The sequence below is a fragment of the Squalius cephalus genome (genome assembly GCF_949319135.1).
Source record: "Squalius cephalus genome assembly, chromosome: 8".
In the NCBI taxonomy this organism is placed as follows: Eukaryota; Metazoa; Chordata; class Actinopteri; order Cypriniformes; family Leuciscidae; genus Squalius; species Squalius cephalus.
The window spans coordinates 23,379,765-23,401,613 of record NC_137129.1 but is presented as its reverse complement, the minus strand read 5'-3'; the positions used below and the strand labels follow the sequence as shown (position 1 = coordinate 23,401,613).

The window sequence follows — 21,849 nt, the reverse complement described above, 5'->3', positions numbered from 1 at the left end:
CGGCAGTGATGAGGCTTCATTATCTTCAGGTGTGCCTCATCACACGCCAATTCTCTATTGGACTCTACAAGGCCTCTGAAGGTGTCATGTGGTCTCTAGCACCAAGACGTTAGCAGGAGATGCTTCAAGTCCTGTGGGTTTCAAGGTGGAGCCACAGTGGAATGAACTTGTTGGTCCAACACATCCCACAGATGCTCAATTGGATTGAGATCTGGGGAATTTGCAGGTCAGGGCAACACATGGAATGAACTCTTCATCGTGTTCCTCAAACCATATCTGAATATTATGTGCAGTGTGGCAGGGTGCATTATCTTGCTGAGAGAGGCCACTTCCACTGCTTCATTTGCAAGCAATCATTGCAGGTGCTTTCGACAATGGACAGGGGTATCATAGGCACTCTGATTGTTTGGTCTGCAGCTACGCAGCCACATACAGATCAGAGTGTGATGCACTGTATGTTGACACATTCATCCCATAACATCATTAAAATGTTGTGTGACTTGTGCCACAGTAGACCTTCTGTTGCATCAGACCAGACAGGATAACCTTTGTTGCCCTGTGCATCGATGAGCCTTGGGCGCCCAACACCCTGTTGCCGGTTTGTGTGTTGTCCCTCCTTGGTAGCCTGGCAAGCCAGAACCACATCAAGATGTTGGGTCTGGGAACTCACCATTGGCAGGGCTTAATCCGAGGGGCGGGATAAACGACTTTCTTTCAAATTCCCTCTGTATGCAATAGGATAGCACTACAACCAACCAGAGCGTTTTCCCACCAGCGGAGCTAGTTGATAGATTAAACTTTTGCCGTATCTGGTCGTCAAAACTACGAACACATCTTCCTTTTTTAAGAATGACTTAAGTGCCGTTCTTTGTTCTTTTCTCAAAGAAAAGCTAAACTCCAAGTCTTCCAGAATCGCGGCCAAAGCCGATTCGAAAGACCGCTGTTCGCCAGCAGCAGCCATTCTTTGTTTTCAAGTAGCAGGGAATTCATGCAGAACCGTCGCAACTGTTATGTTAAGCCCGCCCGCCGACTCTATACACGATGTGATTGGCCTGACTAAAGTTTGTTTTTTTTCCAGCTCGAAAGCCAACGGAGAGTTGCTAGTCCACCCCCGATGCAAAATAAAATTTGCTGCCGCTAGGGTGCGTTGAGATTTCTAGGCTACCTCCTTGGACCACTTTTGGTAAATTCTCACCACTGCTGACAGGAAGCAACTAACAAACCTTGCTGTTTCAGAGATACTCTGACCCACAGTCGCCTTGTCATAACAGTTTGGCCTTGTCAAATAAATACTTATTTGTTTGCTTCCAAATTGCACGAGAGAAACACGGCTATGTAAGCGCAAGTTTTTAGGTTAGAGCTTAAATGATATTAAACTACTATAAATAATACTGAATATAATGTATATTGCTAGTTTATTTGCTAATCCTCATAATGCCTGACTTCACCAGTATATTTAAAGTGCATTATTTTACTTGATATGCACATTTTTTTAATATTTCAAAAGAACTCAATCATGATACAAGCTGTACAAAAAGTGTTCAAAAATAAAAAACAAAGTTACTTAAGTTTTATCGGCATGTTCAAAAAAATTTAAAGGTAATTTATTGTTAAAGTCATATTTACATATGAGGAACACAAATGCTACGAGGAGTGTAGAATTATAGGCTATAGTACAGTGCGTGCAGAATTATTAGGCACGTTGATTTTCTGAGCATATTTTTTTTCCAGGCACATTTTACCAATTCCAAACCACATTAATCGTAATAACTACTATTAAATTTGTATTTAATCATTTATAAGTGATATATAATTGCTCATGAAGGCTGGAAATAAAAAAACGCCTTATATTCAGGTGTGCATAATTATTAGGCAAGTTTTCTTTTACAGATAAAATAAGCCAAAAAAGAGATTTAATTCAGACTTAAAAGTAAAAAATTATTAAATCCCCATGAAAAGGATGCAATACTAATGCAATACTAGAGATTGCAGTTAAGGCATGACCATTGGACAGTGAAATGCTCATTGGGTCAACAGGGTCAGACAAAAACAGGTGGAGAAGAAAAGACACATGTTAAGAATTCATTTTCCAGAATACGTTTTAATAAGTTTTGGGAGTTTATTTTTAGTCCATCTCTGAAAAACGGACTTCAGGGAAGGAGATGGACTAAAAATAAACTCCCAAAACTTACTGTCAGATTCTGGAAGATGAATTCTTCAAATAGTGGTAGAAGAGGATGTTGTGCTGGTCCTTCAAGAGTCACTCTCAATCTGTCTGTCTATAAAGCCTATACAAAAACATGTCTTCATGTATTTTACAACACTTCAGCTTGTGATTCTTATTAAGAGGGGGTACATTTTTAGGATTCTTTACCTAACCCAAGTCTCTGAGATCCTGACACCTTGCTCTTCTGGAGACTCCAGGTAGGTTGCAGTTCAGGAAAATGGTGGCGCTGGAGACTTAAGGGTTCCTGATGGTTTCACACTTAATTCTTCACCTTCATTCTTAATTATTTTGCAGTTAACATGTGTCTTTTTTTCTCCACCTGTTTTTGTCTGACCCCGCTGACCCAGTGAGCATTTCACTGTCCAATGGTCATGCCTTAACTGCAATCTCTAGTATTGTATTAGTATTGCATCCTTCTCATGGGGATTTAATAATTTTAGACTTTTAAATCTCTTTTTTTGGCTTATTTTATCTGTAAAAGAAAACTTGCCTAATAATTATGCACACCTGAATATAAGGCATTTTTTATTTCCAGCCTTCATGAACAATTATATATATCACTTATAAATGATTCAATACAAAATTAATAGTAGTTATTACGATTAATGTGGTTTGGAATTGGCAAAATGTGCCTGGAAAAAAAATATGATCAGAAAATCAACGTGCATAATAATTCTGCACGCACTGTAGATATACTACACAAAGAAAAAAGGCAGAAAATAAGACAATAATCAATGATAAATAACTTTAAAGAACAGTGCACAGAAGAATGACAGTATTTCCTGTTGTTATGTGTCATGCCAACTTGTTTCAATTTTAACATCTGATAATCGAGAGCGTTATTGTGTGGGGTTTGTACACATCACTGCACTGTCACATGATCTACAGGATATGACATTGAAAATCTTCAGATGTTGGCTGAAATAAAGACCTGCATAGGCCAATAACAGTCGCGATAACATTCAAAGGAATCATAATAAATATGTTCAATTATGTAATTTAATAGTTCATTGAATTAATTTTTTTTTTTAAACAGCATGCCATGTCTGTGTTATCTCTATTAGATTCAGCTCTGATGCTGTTAACAGAGCTACGCGCTTACGGGTAAAAAAGTGCAACATACTCAGTGAAAAATATCACGGATGCTGCTATAGTATAAAAGAAAGCCATCACCTTATCCTGTAAATACGCCATCGCACCGCTCATGGAATCAACGGGTGTGTTTATATGAACAGCTCCAGTGATCAGCGCCTCCGCCATGGCATATGTAGTTCACAAAAACTACAGGTCCTTTCAGTATTTCAGTCCCTCCAGTCATTAATTCCCCCAAAAATGACACACTGTAAAATCATAAGAAATCTATTTACAAAATAGTAATTGCTCTTAAATATATGCTAAAACAGCAATAACTGCGTTTTATACGTTTAAACTGTATCGGTTTAAAGTATTGTTTTGTATAGCATCTGCCTCAATCTGCCCATCGGAAATGTACATTGTGACGGAATCTGTTCCTGTCAAAGTTCGCGTGGCGAGTGGACAAGTTATCGCGAGATCGTCGTGACCACTTCCTCTTTGCGCGGAACCAGCGAACAAGATGGTGAGTGTGAAATTAAATCCTCAAGATTTTCTATGAAATCTAGTAACATCGTCCGTAAATCTGTGTTTATGTTAGTACTGATTCAGCATTAAGTGTTTTGTATGCATGTAGAAAGTATATAAATTGATATTTTAGGCTTACAGTATAGAGTTAACGTTTAAGTGAGTTATGAAAGTAAGCCCGTGTTCAGTCCGCGCCGGTTTAAGTTTACAAAAGAAACTACCATGGTATTACCACAGTATTTTGAAGGTTCATGCAGAAATTGAACACTCAAATTTTGTAAAATTATAATTTTGTTTGTGTTTATTTTAAACCAGAGAGATGCATGTTTCTATATTTCTAGTCAGTAAGCTAACGTTAGCTGTACAGCAGCGTTACGCCGCTACACTAGCGTTCTAAATTGTCTCTGACTACAGTTACGTCTACTTGCGTCAAATTCATCAAATGTGACTTTTAAACTATATTTGTCGCACACCGTGACTCTGTTTTCTCTTAGTCGCTCGTCATTCCAGAGAAGTTCCAGCACATCCTTCGTGTTCTCAACACGAACATTGACGGAAGACGCAAAATCGCATTTGCCATCACTGCCATCAAGGTGAGTGAATTCAACTTAAATCATTTCTCTTTGCAATGCCAGTGAAGTTGTTGACGTTCTCAAGCCTCCTGTTGTTCATTTACTCCACAGGGTGTTGGAAGGCGTTATGCCCATGTGGTCCTGAGGAAAGCTGACATTGATCTGAGCAAGCGGGCTGGAGAACTCACTGATGATGAGGTGAGTTTTGTAGATTAGAGTTAAATGTTTCTTCCTTCCTTTTTTAAATGTTTAAGTGAAGTTACAAAAACATATCAATCCATATAGAAATAGCATTTAAATTAGAGCCCGACCGATATGGATTTTTGGGCGCCGATACCGATATATCGGCCGTTATTATTTATGTGTATATTATAATACAGTAGCAATATTATTTGTGTATTATAGTACAGTAAGTTTGGACACACTTTCCAATTGGTGTGTACAAACTTTTGATGGGTACATAGAATACACAGTATAAACAGAATAAATATATAAACGTTTTGCAATGATAACTCAAATGTGGTGATTAAACACTTGTGTGACAAAGATGTGTGACAAAGATATGTAATGGAGGCAGGGTGAATGATAGAATGAGAATTTGAGCTGTAACCAAACTAGTTTGCATTGCATTTTATATTATATTATATTCTAAATACTCTATTTTTAATCTTAATTTCTCTAATATCTACCAGTGGAGGAAGAACTCAGATCTTTTTAGTAAAGTAAAATTAATAATATCATAATGAAAACTAGGGGTGGGCAAAAAAATCGATTCACATATGAATCGCGATTCAAACTTTACCGATTCAAAATCGATTCATAGAATTCCAAAAATCGATTCTTGTTTTTTTTTATTTTTTATTTTTATTTTTTTTATAATATATATTTTTTGTTATTGTCCTGAAATGAGTCTAGCTTGCCATTCCCATAGATGGCGCAGCATCGAATTCACACTTGCACTACGCCTGCACACTCTTGTCATAGCCAAAAGAAGAAGTGCAGCAGAAGCGGAGCAGAAGGAAGGCTGGCTGTGTGGCGTGTCTGTTTTTATTTCGGCTCCCATTAGCAGGTTAGAGCTTGCACACAGCCTGCGTGACACGCGCGTCTCAGGTGTGGCCCGAGTCGTGCGGAAAACGCATGCATGAAATAGAACCGACGCCTATTTTTCTCGCGACACGCAAGCGTGTTGGAAGCGTTTCCAGGCAAATTAGAATGTTTATATATGTCATTTTGACACGAATATTCATATTAATAAATTACATTTTGATGTTTGAAAGTCTAGGTTTTGACATAAATGCAGATATAATGTAGGCTTATTGTATTTTTTTTAATCGATTTTCAAAAATTGCACCTGTCAATACAGAATGAAATATTCTGTAGCCTATTTTGCCGTCAATAGCCTACTCCTTAAACTACATTTAGCAGTATTGTTTGTTTGATCTGACTACAGCACTTTAAAGCTAAATGTAAAAAAAAAAAATATTTAAGTTTTAATTTAAACTTGAATTAAATGTATTTGAAAGCTGGCCAAAGCTTGGCACTTTGCACTGTTTAGTTGCAAAAGTTTTTATGAAGACAAAGTAATATAAAACTTCATTTAATTTGTTATTTCTTTTCTTTTAAATTGTATGTCTACTGCAATCACACAGGAAAAAGTCAACTACATTTACATAGGCCTACTGTGAATCGTTTTTTGAATCGAGAATCGTTTTTGAATCGAAAATCGATTTTGAATCGAATCTTGAGACTAAAAATCGGTATCGAATCGAATCGTGAAATTTTCTGAATCGTGCACCCCTAATGAAAACCTTTATAATTATGTACAGTAGTTTTATACTATTTTAAATAAGTAGTAAGCAAAATGTAGGCTACTAAACGTGAAACTAGGCAGGGCTGGACCCGAATATTCGAATATTCATTCGGTGGGTTGGTATTCGATTTGAAAATTTGACATTCGAATATTTGTTTTTATGTTTTTTTTTTTTTTTTACATCTGGGATCCCCCGCGAAACGGTTCTCATTCGCGCTTGAATAAGGCCGGCGACACACTGACTGCGTGCGTGGCATGGCCGTTTTTATTTCGGCTCCCATGTTAACAGGTTGGAGTTTGCACACTGCCTGCGTGAGACACACGTCTCTCAGGCGCGGCTCGAGCCACGCGGAAAACGCATGCATGCTAGAAATAGAACCGACGCGCAAGTGTTCCAGCAACGGGAGTGTTCTCTGGCAAGAGCGCAGAACAGCGGAGTTTGTATGGAGGAAGTGCATGTCTGAGCTTGTGTTTTGGATTAAGCTGTGTTGCTTTGACATTGTGGAAAATAGAATAATAGAAACAAAATGTATTAGCCTTTTTACCCGTTATTATCAATCTAAATTAATCTCGTTTTTTAATTTAACTTAATTTCGTTTTTCTTTATTTAAATTTAGTTTTTCTTTATTTAAATTTCGTTTAATTTCTTTATTTAAATTTCGTTTTTCTTTATTTAAATTTAGTTTTTCTTTATTTAAATTTCGTTTAATTTCTTTATTTAAATTTCGTTTTTCTTTATTTAAATTTCGTTTTTCTTTATTTAAATCTACCCTTTACTGTGTCAGTAATTTTGTTAGTCAGAAAAATATTAGACTACCTTAAAAGTATTGCTTAATTTAACAGACCTGTGTGTGTGCGTTTTATATCACTAACAGTGTCCGTTCTCGGACGCGTTCTCTGCCCGCGTGAGGTGCGCCGCTTCCCGCTCGCGCTGTTCTGTAGTTTACTAAAAGTGTATTAATTCTGAACGTGTCGCATCTCCATCTGGCTACTTTTAATGCAAAATGGCCCTATATAAAGTAGAGCCCGACCGATATGGATTTTTGGGCGCCGATGCCGATACCGATAAAAAAAAAACCCAGATACCGATATATCGGCCGATATTATTTATGTGTATATTATAATACAGTAGCAATATTATTAGGGATGCACCGATGTGAAAATTGTGGCCGATACCGATAACCGATATTAAAATTGCTGTTATGGCCGATACCGATATTTACCGATGTCGATATCTCTTTATAGAAAACAAATTTGAATGATTATCAAATAAAGAGCTATTTTCCAAAACACTTTTTTTTTTTTTACTTTAGAAATGACTGATATTGGGCACCTTTACCTGTATGCAAAATATGTCACACATACGACACATGCATTATATTGCATTGCATATAATGTGTGCTGGTCAACTTGTCTAAAATTAAGAAACTCTTAGAAAACAGAAAAAAAAAAAAAAAAACAGGAAAATTGTCTACAATTAAGATAGGCTACTTAATTTATTATTCCAATATCCAAATATGATACTAAATACCACAGGGAATAGGGCTTCTATTTGTGACGTGCTGTCTTTGCCTTTGAACATTGCACATTTTAAACAGGACACGCATTAGCTGAATAAATGTTAGCCAATACAAACATATTTATAGAAAACAGTTGACAATGAATAGACAGGAGTCCAATAATAGCATAACGAAGCACTTATTCTAAAAATAATAACAAGTAGGTTATAAGACGAATCCGACATATTGGCTGTGTTAACAGTAAAACGTCCGTCATTTAACGAATTTTAAAAACACGGATGTATAATACAAAATGCTTTCTGACATTTTGATAGAAAAAAAACCAAGCAATAACAAAATTTAAACTTAGCCCGTCAATTTTTCATTTTACAATTATCTTCTCTCTCTGTGTGCGCGCGTCCGTGTTTGTGAGGGAGAGCTCGCGCAGCACTGATACAACGGTAGTCTACTTTTGAATCCATAAGTAACGAACGCGCTAGTTTTCATACAAAATAAATATGTAACATAATTAGGTAGGCTACTTTAGTTATTATTAACACAATAACGTAACACATGAAGGCTACGTTTCTCAACACTGAGAATGAATAAATAAACGCCTGTTTCTCCACTCGCGCTTATCAGTAATCCACAAATCACACGCGCTGTCACTTTTGAGAAAAATCAAATTCGAACAGGTATCAAATATCATGCAATATATGCAAATATCTACGAGTCAAAAAACGATCAATCAAAAAATGTGTCATTAAGAGGGAAAAAAAAATAACTGCGTTAACAATGTTACTGACGGGACAGTTCTCTGTTACGCACGTCCGAAAGCGGCATAAAAGACAGCTTTAAAACTTTCACAGAGACCTCAAACAGAAAGCACAAAGCCTGTCTTTAAATTTAATTTCGTTTTGTATTAATTGTATCTTAATTTTGATCAATGTTTCATCCAAAATAAATAAGAAGTAAATATTAGAAAATATCAGGACATGCCAGGCGACGGCGCGTGAACTGAAGCGCGTCTCAAATGAACCGAAACCTACCTGCCTCACAGACCTAAGACATATATAGAAAGCTTGAAACATCTATTTTTAAACAGAACAATTCAAAATGAAAGAAAACAGACTGTTCTCTGCTTATGTCATCTGTATCAAATGTGCATTTCTCTCAGGCAGTTCACTACTGCTAAGACCGCGAGTCAGCATCGTCAACTTCATCTTCAACTTCACACGTCAAATATCGGCCTGTTCACATCGGCCATTTTTTGACATCGGAACGATACCGATGTGTAAAAAAAATGACCATATCGGCCGATATTATATCGCCGGCCGATATATCGTGCACCCCTAAATATTATTTATGTGTATTATAGTACAGTAAGTTTGGACACACTTTACAATTGGTGTGTACAAACTTTTGATGGGTACTAGAGCCCGACCGATAAAGGATTTTGAAGGCCGATACCGGTACAAATATTTGTTGGTTTTAAAATCCGATATTCCGATATATCGGACGATATTTTTTATTTTTTTTCAGAAACGCGCAACAAAACATTAACAAATTTCCCTAACATTAGTTATTTGTAGTTATTTATGAGTTTTAACTAAAATAATATGATAATGCATTTTAAAAAGAAACTTGTTTCTTTTATTGTCACAACAGAACAGAGGAACATCAAAATATATTAAAGTTCTGATAAATAAAATGTATAAAAATACAAACTTAAGATTTTTTTTTAAGACTAAACGTTTAGTCCTTTGAACAAAAACAACAATTTCACATTCAAATTGACAACAACTTCAAATTGTCATAATTTACTCTCTCAAGTTGTTTTTTTCTTCTGTTGAAAATAAGTTATTTGGATGAATGTGGGTAACCAAACAGTTGATGTACCCCAGTGACTTCCATAGTATATTTTTCTCCTTTGGAAGTCAATGGGGACCAGTTACTGTTTGGTTACCCACATTCTTCAAACTATTAATATTAGAAAAATATTAGAAGGAAATTAATACAGTTGGAACAACATTAGAGTGCCTGTAAATAATGAGATCATTTTTATTATTGGGTGAACTATCCCTTTAAGGACAAGCGGCAATGTGTTTACAATGGCTACTGTCTCTTTAAGAGCTGAGCACGACACGTCTAATGTACACGCATTTGACAAGCAGGATTTTCTCTCAATTTTGCCTTCACTTTAGACAACCGACTTTGTTTATGTAAATCTTGTGTGTATTTAACAGTATTAGCACAATAATACTCGAAAGATAACTTAGTCCAGTATCCAGGCGCTGGTAGAAAGGCTTTTAGTGCATGTGACCTTCACATGTACGCGCTGAGAAACGCACACGTTAGAACAGCGCGTCAGCATTTAAAATTAAATGTTTAACCGACAAAGCATTAAAGCACATGCACATTATGAACTTTTGTGAACTGCAGTGTTAACATTTTATGTGAATATAGCCTACGTCGCGTTGTTCAGCTTCACTCTCGGCTTATTTAACCGCAGCAAAACTGGACATGAGTCACGAATTTTGTCATCCTTATTTGAGTTAAGAGAACTGATAGGGATGTTCTTTTAATTGTTATTCAAGCAATGTATGTCTCGTGAGTCGTGACCAACTCACCATGAACACACTTCACCGATGATCTCACTCGCGGTTCTCTCTGCCCGCCTCAGGCTGGATCAGCAGGTTGCAGAATGTGTGGCGCGTTATACACGAGTGTTGCCAACAGGGACGGTGTAGAGTGCCCTCTGGTGGACAAACTATACAACGCCAACACTCATAACATGGTTGAAGGGTGTTTCGTCCGTTTTTATTTTATTTTTGAAATATTCATTTATCGGCCGTTATAAATGCCGATACCGATAGTTTTGAAAATGCCTAATATCGGCCGATAATATCGGCCTGCCGATATATCGGTCGGGCTCTAATATAAAGTGTTATAATTACATAAATTATTGGAATATTGCTTGATATTGTAACGTAGCAGAATGAGCTTTAACACTGTGTCTACACCGGACACGGCTGTTATTTTTTTGCCACTTTTGCCAGTTCTTTGTAACAGCTTTTAGGTGCTTTATTGGCAGCGCCATCCTTACATAAATCACTGCAAGCTGCATTTTTTTTAACCTGTTAAGCTGCAACCCCACTTTTGAAAAATCCCCAGAAATGACATACCCAAACTGAAACAGATACAGTTCATGAACCCTTTGTACTAAAAGCACAAGTATGGTCTCATTTGAAAGCTGACACCTGGCAGTTTATTGTAAATGTAGAATTAATTATTATCATAATGACAAAAATTGTTATAAATAGCTTCAAAGTTTTGTAAAGTTATTAGAAATTAATTTTTATGAAACATCCTCATGAAAATAAAATTGAAGTTGGCACTGGAGCAATCTAGAAATGCACTACAGCTAAAGCCACATGTCTAAACATTTTATGTTTAAAATCTGAAGATAATAAGTCCAAAACTCTGTATTTAGTTAAATGTTTTTCAAGACCATGTCATGTGACTTTATTTTGATTTGACTCTAAGATGCTTCTGATGTTTATTGCCATCTTCTAACCATCTATCCAGTATATTGTCTCTATTGTTTTGTGGTGCAAACGAGCCCCATTCAGTCTCAGTCTCCCCCTGCACACATTCACACCTCTCCAGACTGGTTATGGCTCGAAATATGCATTTCTTTTGTCTGCATTATAGTTACTAACGACTGGCTACAGGGTTTCAGTCCCTAATTTATTTTCTCAAAGTTCACCTCACATTTTAAATAAAGAATAAAGAACATTCTTGAATAAAGAAACTTTCAGTAAGCATTCAAAAAAACATAAAAGTATAACTTCTAGGTTGCAGGTGCACCTAGGGCTAGCTAGCATGTTAGCTTAGCACAGTGGTTCCCAATCCTGGTCCTGGGGACCCACAGCTCTGCACATTTTATATGTTTCCTTTATCTGACACACCCAGTTCAGTTCATAGAGCTCTTTCCTAACGAGATGATGATCTGAATCAGGTGTGTTAAATGAGGGAGACATACAAACTGTGCAGAGCTGTGGGTCCCCAGGACCAGGATTGGGAACCACTGGCTTAGCACACCATCAATACACGACCATTTATGAGATTAAAACCACTTTTATAACGCAAGTGGAGTATTTTAAATAATCTTCTGTGATCTAATTTGGCTTCAGATAAAAAAATCAGACAGAAAATATACTATTGTACTGTTCTGCACAATGATAGTCTATATAGATTAGCATTACATTATAAATATAATCTATTATTATGAAAATACCTGGCATGTCTTGAAAAACACAGGTAACTCAAATATCATTGCAATCATGTTTATTATCTTCAAAACATCTGTATCTGCATTTTACAGCGCGAACTCTGTAGCTTTGTGTGTATCAGTGACGTCCTGGAATGTCACATGATCATGGCTCTTCTTCATGTTCCATATATGGACAATTATTGTGCATATAGCGCCCTCAGGCTGTTGGTATGGATTGAAAACACAGTATCAGAGTATCCAATCGCTCATAATGATTACATCGACGCATTTGGGTATAAATTCAATAAATATTATTCCTGTCTATAGAAATATGATGTGAATCTATGAGAATATATCAATATTTCTCCAAATCTGCACATTTGAGCTAAAGCCCTGAGGGACGTTGTTTTGTGTATCGCTGTCATGACGACAGCACGGGAGTTTTTTATGAATGGAACAGGCTGACGCGCATAATTCATATCAAAGGTATCGACTCATTTTTTCATTTCATAACTCCTGACACAAATTAAGAAATAACTGTCGCTATAAGTTTCTCAGAATACAATAGTGGTCAAATACTGAAACTTGAGTCTTATATCTTTTTAATGATGTATAGTTTGTCGAAGTATAACATTAAATCTGATAGTAACTTTGAGCTATATATAAAAAAAAACGCTTCAGTGCGCCGACGCACTGGTGAGGCTTAACAGGTTAAATATTAATTTATCGGCCGTTATAAATGCCGATACTGATAGTTAGGAAACTGCCTAATATCGGCCCGCCGATATATCGGTCGGGCTCTAATTTAAATAGATTTATCTTTTTTACCAACAACACAAAAATCAGCCATATGACTGTTAAAATAATTGTTTACTGTTATTTTTATAGAAGTGGAATAATTATTAAAATTCTAAAGCTGGGTGCACACTATGATTTGCCCATCTGAGACATGATTTGCAAATTCTGGCAGTGTCAGAAGTTTTGGGGCATACTCCTGCAGTGTGGCTTCTATGATGACCATCAAATCAAAAACCAATAGGAGCGCAGAATCTGGTGATGTAGTTGGTGCAAGAACAACTAACCACCACTTGCTCCACACTTTTTTTTAAGCCATGATCAAAATCAAGAGATTGTTTTTCTTTGCTAACCAACATTTCAATCCTGCATATGCAGCTCATTGTCAACGAATGTGTCATGGATTAACGTAAAACTCTGGACGAGTCTTCTTGTGAGTCCTTTTTAATGAGTTTTAACTGTTGCACAGTCTGACTTTAATGACAAATGGGATCCTACTGTGTGACATGGCTTACAGCTGGGATCATGTTCATACAGTCTGACTAGTAACTATTGTAAAGGCAACTGGCTTAAGTCAACGGAGAACGTTCTAATATTTGGTACAGTTGACATTGCTTTGTTTGTGATGTATCCCAAACACGGTAAAAAAAAATATATAATTGTATTGTCAATAAGACTATGGATAAGAAGCCAATGATAAAACCAATGATAACCTTCATTTTAGCTGTGAAAAAACTGAAGCTTAAAAGGAATGACTGTAAAATGATTGCCAATGACGTGTTGCCTATCAGTGTCGTCAAAGGTGATGGTTTTCGAGAGTTGATCAATTTAATTCAGTCTGACTACAACATTCCATCAGGAGGCACAGCTGTTTAGAAAATAGTTGTGAAAGTGCTGAAGGTGCTGCTGAGATCAGTTGAAAAGATTGCCCTCACAACTGATTGCCGCATTAATGCACAGGCTTACCTGGGCTTAAGCCCAGGGCCCCGGTGATGCTGTAAAAACTGTTGACTATCACTTTAAAATTACGCTTTAAGGCTTTGCTTTGAATGCATGTTTAAAATCCTGCTCGACGTGTCAAGACGGGCCGCTTCTAGCAACTCGCATAAGAATTGCACATCGGATGTGTGCGTCGCTTTCAGTTAAAGACAGCAGTCCAAAACTGAACAAAAGGAAGAAGAAAGCGCAGTCTATAGGGGCTTTTGAACTTTGTTGAAAGGTTTTGATCCACTTCAAATGTTGACTACTGTAGTTCGGACTGTGTGCCAATATGTAGTCCATGCAGTGATAAATGACAGACCTATAGGTTTGAACGTTTTGTTCATGGCATTTATTCCTGTAAAATAAAAGGCTGTTAACTTCTGCTTTGTGATTAAAAAGATTGAGTGAATGTACATAATAGTTCTGGTGTATGAAGGGCCCCTCAAGAGGTAAAGCCCAGGGGCCTCTGATAGTCTTAGGCTGCATTTACACTGCAAGGTCTTGATGCCCAATTCCGATTTGCTGACTATATCTGATTTTTTTTTTGACGACCCGCTTACATCATCTTTTAAAAGTGACCCGTATCCGATATTTGCATTTACACTATACACTGCCAAAACAACCAAATGTAGACGTTCTGGCCCGGAAAATGAAGTAAAACAGCTCGATATGCAATGGATGCAGAAGCAGACAAAATTATTATAGTGATGTGCGGATCGCGGTTATATCCACGGGGGCTCTGCGGATAATCCACGGATCGGGCGGGTTAAGTAGGCTAATAAAAATAACATTCTGATTAATTTCGGGTGGGTCGCGGGTGGATAGATAAATCATTATTAACGAAAATATTAACTACCGTATTTTTCGGACTATAAGTCGCACTTTTTGTTTTGGCTGGTCCTGCGACTTATAGTCAGGTGCGACTTATATATCAAAATTAATTCAGACTGAGATGAACCAAGAGAAAACATTACCGTCTACAGCCGCGAGAGGGCGCTCTAGTTGGCGGAGTTGTTCAGAAGCGACACCAATGATGAAGAAAATGATGAGGAATGAGATCGCGGGAGCTTGGTGAACTTGTTTACTGGTAACTTGCTTGTTGGACTCGCTGGCCTATGTAGCCTATTCAGCCTCCCAGGTATATGTTCTTTATGCTATTGTGTAGCTGAATAACTGTTAATGTGTTACGTTAACATACCGGACACCTATTCAGCCTGTTGTTCTGTGTGCTACTGTGTAGTTGAATAACTTGCCTTTCCTGATTAAATGTCTGTTCTTGATCTTGGATTTTGTGAAATAAATTTCTAAATAAATGCGACTTATATATGTTTTTTTCCACTTCATGACGCATTTTTTGACTGATGCGACTTCTACTCCGGAGCGACTTATAGTCCGAAAAATACGTTACATTCTCTAAAATATGAGCATGTTCCAGTCCAGTTTAAGTTTTAAGGGAGTAAAGCCTGTTTATGCCATTAAGAAAATGAAATTGTCAAATATTTTTGTTTTGAAGAAATGTTCATTTAAAAGCAGCGCTCATTCATCATTGTATTAGATGCGCGCATCAACCGTCGCCTCGAGTCCGCTGTTGAAGGTGATGATCATCCATTTATCCTCACGCTAACAACACATAAGAATAATAACTTTGACCATCGGGTGCGGATGGCGGATCAGAGAAAATTATTGGTGCGGGTGGATGATTTGTTTTTGGCTGAGGATTCAGGTGATGTTGGAGCTCATCTGCGCATCTCTAATTATGCAGTGTTTTGCTTTCCGCACTATTTTCAAAGGTCAGCAAAACATTGCTCTCGTAAGGTGTAGAAAAAATTACTCCACTGTGTTGAGCCTTCGACCTCCATCGCGCCTATAATAAGTCATGTGTTCTCAGTTGGTGGTGTCCACCTGAGTTGACGTTACTTTTTTTAATGACGTACGACTCGCATTTACTGGGGAATATCCGATTTGTCTGCTTACATGGCAGACGCAAATGCACGTATCCGATTCATATCCGATTTATTACCACATGAATGAGGCCTGAATCCGATCTGAGAAAATCGGAATCCATGCGGTTTTTTCCTGCTTACACGTTCACCGGTCATATCCGATCTGTGCCACATGAGAGGAAAAAATCTGAATTTTTTCAATCGGAATGTATTAAGAACTGCCAAAGATGATTGATAAATTAGGTAGGCTAGCCGTTTATTTCAAAACTTTTCACTTGAAAAACATTTTGATGATTTTTTTTTTTTTTTTGTCTGGTTAAAGAAATAAAGAAACAATACATCCATGACATTTAATGACAGTATCCATGACAGTAATCCACTATTTTGTAGAGGGTGGTCAAAATTAAAATTTTCACATGAGATTTGGAGCCAAATTACAGGGGGATAATATCAGGTGAAAATTGTCGTTTTGACCCCCTAAACAAAATAGTGGATTCCTCAGTCAATATACATTCACAACATTTAATATTTTAGCTTTTATCACTATATTTGTCTGTCTTCAGGAAAATATTAACAAAATCAAAAATGAGTGCCGGGGGAGTGTCCAAAATTTTATTTAACACGGAATGACCTAAATGTGTAAAATTCACTTTAAGTATAGGGATGCACTGCATCTAACTGCAAATAACATGATTGTAACAAAACCAATTTGCTCTATTTATTGAACAGGTTGAAAGGGTGGTGACCATTATGCAGAATCCTCGCCAGTACAAAATCCCTGACTGGTTCCTGAACAGACAGAAGGACATTAAAGATGGAAAATACAGTCAGGTATGATTGGAGTGCCTTTTTTGTGCTTTTGGGTGTGATAAAGTCTTGTATCAGTGCAAATCTGACTGCAAAATTAGATATTTCGTGCCCTCCAGAGTTTGGAGTTCAAGTCTTCAAGAGACTGGCAGAACATTAATAATTCATTAATAAACCAGTGTTATCTGAGTCTATTGGCTGCAAAGACGTTGATGCAGGCTTGTAATCTCCAGTATAATGGATGTGCCTATTAGAGAGAAATGTACGTTAAAGGGATGGTTCGGAGTAATTTCAACCTAGGGTCCTTTGCACCATGACCTCGAGCCAAACACCCCAGAAGCTTTTTTCCTTTGGTCAAACATTATTAAAGTTAGAGCTTATTTAAAGATATCAGCCGAATGGCTTAGTGCAGGCGCTTATGGATCCAAAGATGTATCTCGTAAATTACCCCACTAAAAATGCCCAGAATGGTACCTAACTTCTACAGTAGTACAAATAGGTTCTGTACTCATAAAACGAGGCATTGGAAAGTTTGTAAGTACATCAGGAGTTTATTTAAATAACACTTGCCTGATGGCTTATGCTACTGCTAACCCGGACGTCGAGGTCACTTCCGTGATTTGGGGAAAACACGTAAAAGTCCTGGCAGAAAGCGATGCATAAGGATGTAGTGTAACAACGCCAAGTTCCAGGAATGCACTAATATTTTGTTGGTAGTACCAGTAACAATTATTAGTTAACACTAAGTTGTCTACACTTCGGAAAAAAATACATTTCTATGGAGTGTTAAATTCACTGGCTTTTCCCTTACACTTGTGAGTTTTGCAAAGGACTTTTACGGGCTTTGTTAAATGTAACGTAAGCGCTGCACTAATTTAGCTTTCACACTCTGCACGAACATTTGGATATGCATCTAACAATAGTGCACATTTATCAGTCCTACCAGGATTTTGCGATTAAATCACACAAAAAAAAAAAAAAATTGGTGGTGGTAATTTCCAGAAATGTGTGATATATATATATATATATATATATATATATATATATATATATATATAATATATAATATATAATATATATATATATTAAAAACTGGAGGGACTGATTTATCTTGGAAAATGTTAGAGACCAGCAATGTGAAAGTGGCTAACGTTAGGCTACTAACATGTTTCAAATGATAAGCCATGTTTTATGGTCAATGAATGGTTGAAGGATTTCCCTGCCAGACATGCTGTCACATGCACATGGACCGATTGATCGTAAGGATCGGGTGATCGGGGATCAGAATCGGTCTTAGAAAACAGTCTAATAATGCGGTTCATGGATTCCCGTCACTTCAGGTATTTTGAAAATGAGGTTAATGTTGTGGTTTTCCCAAGGTTCTTGCTAACGGTCTGGACAACAAACTCCGAGAAGATCTGGAGAGGCTGAAGAAGATCAGGGCTCACCGTGGTCTCCGTCACTTCTGGGGGTGAGTTTCACTGAAAATATTTTCCTGCAGTACAGTGAAATAACTAATTGATGTCATTGATTTTAGGAAAATGAAGAACTAATGAGGAAATTATTTATGTGATCAGAGATGCAGCAACTTGTATACATGCAACACTTGTTACAATAGCCGTGATTACATTGGAAACTGATGCAATCAGGTCCAGTGATGTTTGGCACAGGGTGCTTTTTTAAATTACTTTTAATAATTATCTGTAAAGGTCCTATCTTTAATGGTCAACTCAAATATAAGTTTCAAAATCCTTATGACCAATCATTAAATGTGATATAATTGTTTTACTTACTGACTGTCTTTTTTTTTTTTTCTTTAGTTTGCGTGTGCGTGGTCAGCACACCAAGACTACTGGTCGTCGCGGTCGTACTGTGGGTGTGTCCAAGAAGAAGTAAACTCAAAATAAAACTGAACTGTTCAGCCATTTGGTGTCTTGGTCTCCATTGGTCTCAACCAAATTTGTAATTGTATGCCCGATTTGCATGATTTTTTTCTAACATTGTCATAAGTTAGGAAAAAAATAACTAACAATGTTTTACCCCCAATCCCCTCAGTAAGGAGGGAGTGATTTTATGGATTCTGCAGAATCCATGTCCCTGGAATATTAGTACAGCTATGATCTGTTAATTCTCAATTAGGATAAAAAAATAAAACATTATAAAGAAAAAGAAAAGTTTGCAAGTATCAAATAAAGGCACTTTAGCTGAGAAAGCAGTTAAAGGGAGTAACCAAAGCTGATGGGACCCCGTTGACAACCATACCCCCTATGGTTGTCAACGGGGTCCCATCAGCTTTGGTTACTGACATTCTTTAAAATATCATATTTTGTGATAAGCAGAGGAAAGAAATTCACAGGTTTGAAACAACTTAAAGGTGATTAAATTACGACAATTTTAATTTAGACGATGAAACCACAGATTCATTAAGTTCAACAGTGTAGTCAAGTATAAATGTGTTTTTATTGATGGGGGGGATGCATGGTGCATTTTTCAAGGCAAGGGTAAAATATGTTCAATAAACCAATTATAAAATAGCAATGAAAATAACAAATCTCATTTTAGCCACTACATCAATGTATCCCATGAATTCTGATTATGTTCCCATAATTCATTCACTTTCATAAAGTGGCTATGTGTGAGCGGTTTTGCAAGTTTTTTATAGACAAGATAGCTGGAATTAGAAATAACATGCAATTGATCACTGGTAATCCTGCAGTTGAGTTAAATTACACCGGCAGACTCAGTAAGTTTACACCAATCACTATGACTTTTTTAAATGACACAGTGAAGCAGCTAAAACCGACAGGATCACCATTAGACACTATCCCAGCACGACTATTTAAAAAAAGTGTTCAATGTAGTGAGTACGACACTCCTACACTTTGTAAATAGATGCCTTGAGTTGGGAGTTGTCCCTGAGCGTTTAAAACATGCGTCAGTGCAACCCATACTAAAGAGGCCAAATTTAGACTCATCGAATCTATCAAATTTTAGACCTATTTCGCACCTCCCATTTCTAACAAAAATTTTAGATAAAGTAGTTCTATGTCAGCTTGAAACTTGTTTGAACGAAAATAAAATCTTTGATATATTTCAATCTGGTTTTAAAAAATTTCACTCTATGGAAACGGCACTTGTTAAAGTGCTCAATGAAATTTTTTTAGCCACTGACTCTGGAGATTCTGTAGCATTGATACTCCTGGATTTAAGTGCTGCATTTGATACGGTAGACCACAATGTCCTGCTATCTCGGCTAGAACACATAGTGGGCATCAGAGGCCCAGTATTACATTGGTTTCAGTCTTATCTTACAAACAGGAGTTTTTCAGTTAACATTAGTAACTACCGATCTTCATCAGTAAAGTTAACATGGGGAATTCCTCAAGGCTCCACACTGGCTCCGATGCTGTTTTCTTTATATATGCTTCCTTTGAGTACTATTTTTAGAAAATATGACTTGAGTTATCATTGTTATGCAGACGACACACAAATGTATTTTCCTCTTAACCATGGAAAGAATCTAGAAGAGATGGCTGATTGCCTTGAGGAGGTGAAAGCATGGATGTCGCAAAAAATTTTAAGTTTGAATGAGGAAAAGACCGAGGTTATAGTGTTTACACCTTCCAGTCTACACGATACAACAAATATAAATCTTGGTACCTTGACACCATATGTGAAGCCATATGTTAAGAACTTGGGAGTGGTACTAGACAGTGCCCTAAAGCTTGATAGACAGGTCAATCAAGTTGTAAAATCAAGCTTCTACCAGTTACGAACTCTGGTAAAAATTAAGTCTATACTCTCATTCTCTAACTTTGAAAAAGTCATACATGCTTTTATCTCTACAAGGCTGGACTATTGTAATTCGCTCTATGTGGGGATCAGTGAATCATCCATTAACCGCCTTCAAATAGTCCAGAATGCCGCTGCAAGAGTTCTGACAGGAACTCGAAAACGAGATCATATAACTCCTGTCCTTAAGTCACTCCATTGGCTGCCAGTGCGCTATAGAATCACTTTTAAAGTTTTATTATTAGTTTTTAAGTCATTACATGGGATGGCTCCATCATACCTCACGGACTTACTGACTGTTCATCAACCATCAAGAGCTCTTAGGTCTGCGAACTTAGGCCTTCTGGTGGTTCCAAGAATAAAACTTAAGACTAGAGGAGACAGGGCTTTTTCTAGTGCCGCTCCTAGACTGGAATAGCCTCCCTCCTGAAATCAGAGCTGCGCCAACTTTGGGCATTTTTAAAGTGAGGTTAAAGACATTTTTATTTGATCTGTCGTATGCAAATTGAATGTTGAAGCAACTGTCTTGTTGCTATCTTTGTAGTGTATTGCGTCATGTCTTTTTTATCCTCTGTACAGCACTTTGGATCAACGGAAGTTGTGCTTATTTGTGCTTTATAAATAAACTGATTGATTGATTGATTGATAATTCAAATCAATTTAGATTAGAAGATGCTACTATACTTTAAAACGGTAGCATGAAGGGATAGAATGTAAATAGATCTCTATGTCAGTTGTTTCTAACCAGAGGCTATTTGGAAGAATCTTTACAAAACAGAAGTTATGAGTTTAATTAGTGTTGTCAATTAGGGGTGTAACAATATTGTCACATTATACCACAATACAAAAATTTATCAATATGTATTGTGGATAGTTTTTATAAAAATTACTGTGAGGAAAAAAAAAAAAACTACATTAAACTAATATATATATAATGTTGAATAATGTATAATAATGCAATGAGGGAATATTTGTGGGTCTTCATAATGTCTAATGTTGCCAGTAAAAAGTGGCTTATATTATTTTAAATATATCTACTCAGTGACAGAGTGCAAGCATATTCTTCTAAAATAATTCTGTATATTCAACTTCAGAATCATATTTTTATTCTGGTGTCACTATTGTCCTGTGCTTTGGGTTTCCAGCACCAAGTCCAAGCTAATTCATTTACACTCCCACTGTAAAACCAAATTTAGCATTTTAATCAACAGTACATTTTTTGTTAACCTTTTATCATATGTTTTGGAGTATCACAATAACATTGCATCGTGATATGTATGGAATCGTGACATGACTGTATCGTTACACCCCTAGTGTCAATAGATTTTAAATAATTTAGTCTGATTATTTGTTACTGCATTCACCTCCATTTAAAATCAAGACTATATTAAGTCAATTTGATTATTGTAAACAGTCATTCACTGTTGGATTCTGTCCACTGTGCTGCAAAGGCTAAGTTCAGACTGCAGGCAAATCAGATTTTTTTTTTTTTTTTTCTTTCTCCAATCTGATCTTTTCAGACTGTTCTCACTATTAATTGCAAGCGAT

General features: G+C 36.8%; 2 protein-coding genes and 1 long non-coding RNA gene across 3 annotated transcripts in view; 1 reads left to right on the top strand and 2 right to left on the bottom strand.

Annotated features, from left to right (window-relative positions):
- vps52 (VPS52 subunit of GARP complex) overlaps positions 1-3,651 on the bottom strand; it is a 65,180-nt gene extending 61,529 nt beyond the window's left edge. The window contains exon 1 of the mRNA XM_079879279.1: positions 3,401-3,651. Coding sequence (XP_079735405.1) covers positions 3,401-3,487 — 87 coding nt within the window. The 5' untranslated portion in view covers positions 3,488-3,651. The remainder of the gene's footprint in view (positions 1-3,400) is intronic.
- Positions 3,652-3,732: 81 nt separating this feature from the next.
- On the top strand, positions 3,733-18,434 carry rps18 (ribosomal protein S18). Its single transcript, XM_079879280.1, has 6 exons — positions 3,733-3,824; positions 4,321-4,419; positions 4,510-4,596; positions 16,432-16,533; positions 17,889-17,980; positions 18,330-18,434. Exons 1-6 carry the CDS (start codon positions 3,822-3,824, stop codon positions 18,403-18,405), a joined length of 459 nt encoding a protein of 152 aa, XP_079735406.1. The 5' UTR covers positions 3,733-3,821; the 3' UTR covers positions 18,406-18,434.
- On the bottom strand, positions 16,433-17,882 carry LOC307163260. Its single transcript, XR_013822047.1, has 2 exons — positions 17,251-17,882; positions 16,433-17,074 (listed from the first exon to the last, which is right to left on the bottom strand). It is a non-coding gene; the product is annotated as an uncharacterized lncRNA (long non-coding RNA).
- Positions 18,435-21,849: the final 3,415 nt, after the last annotated feature.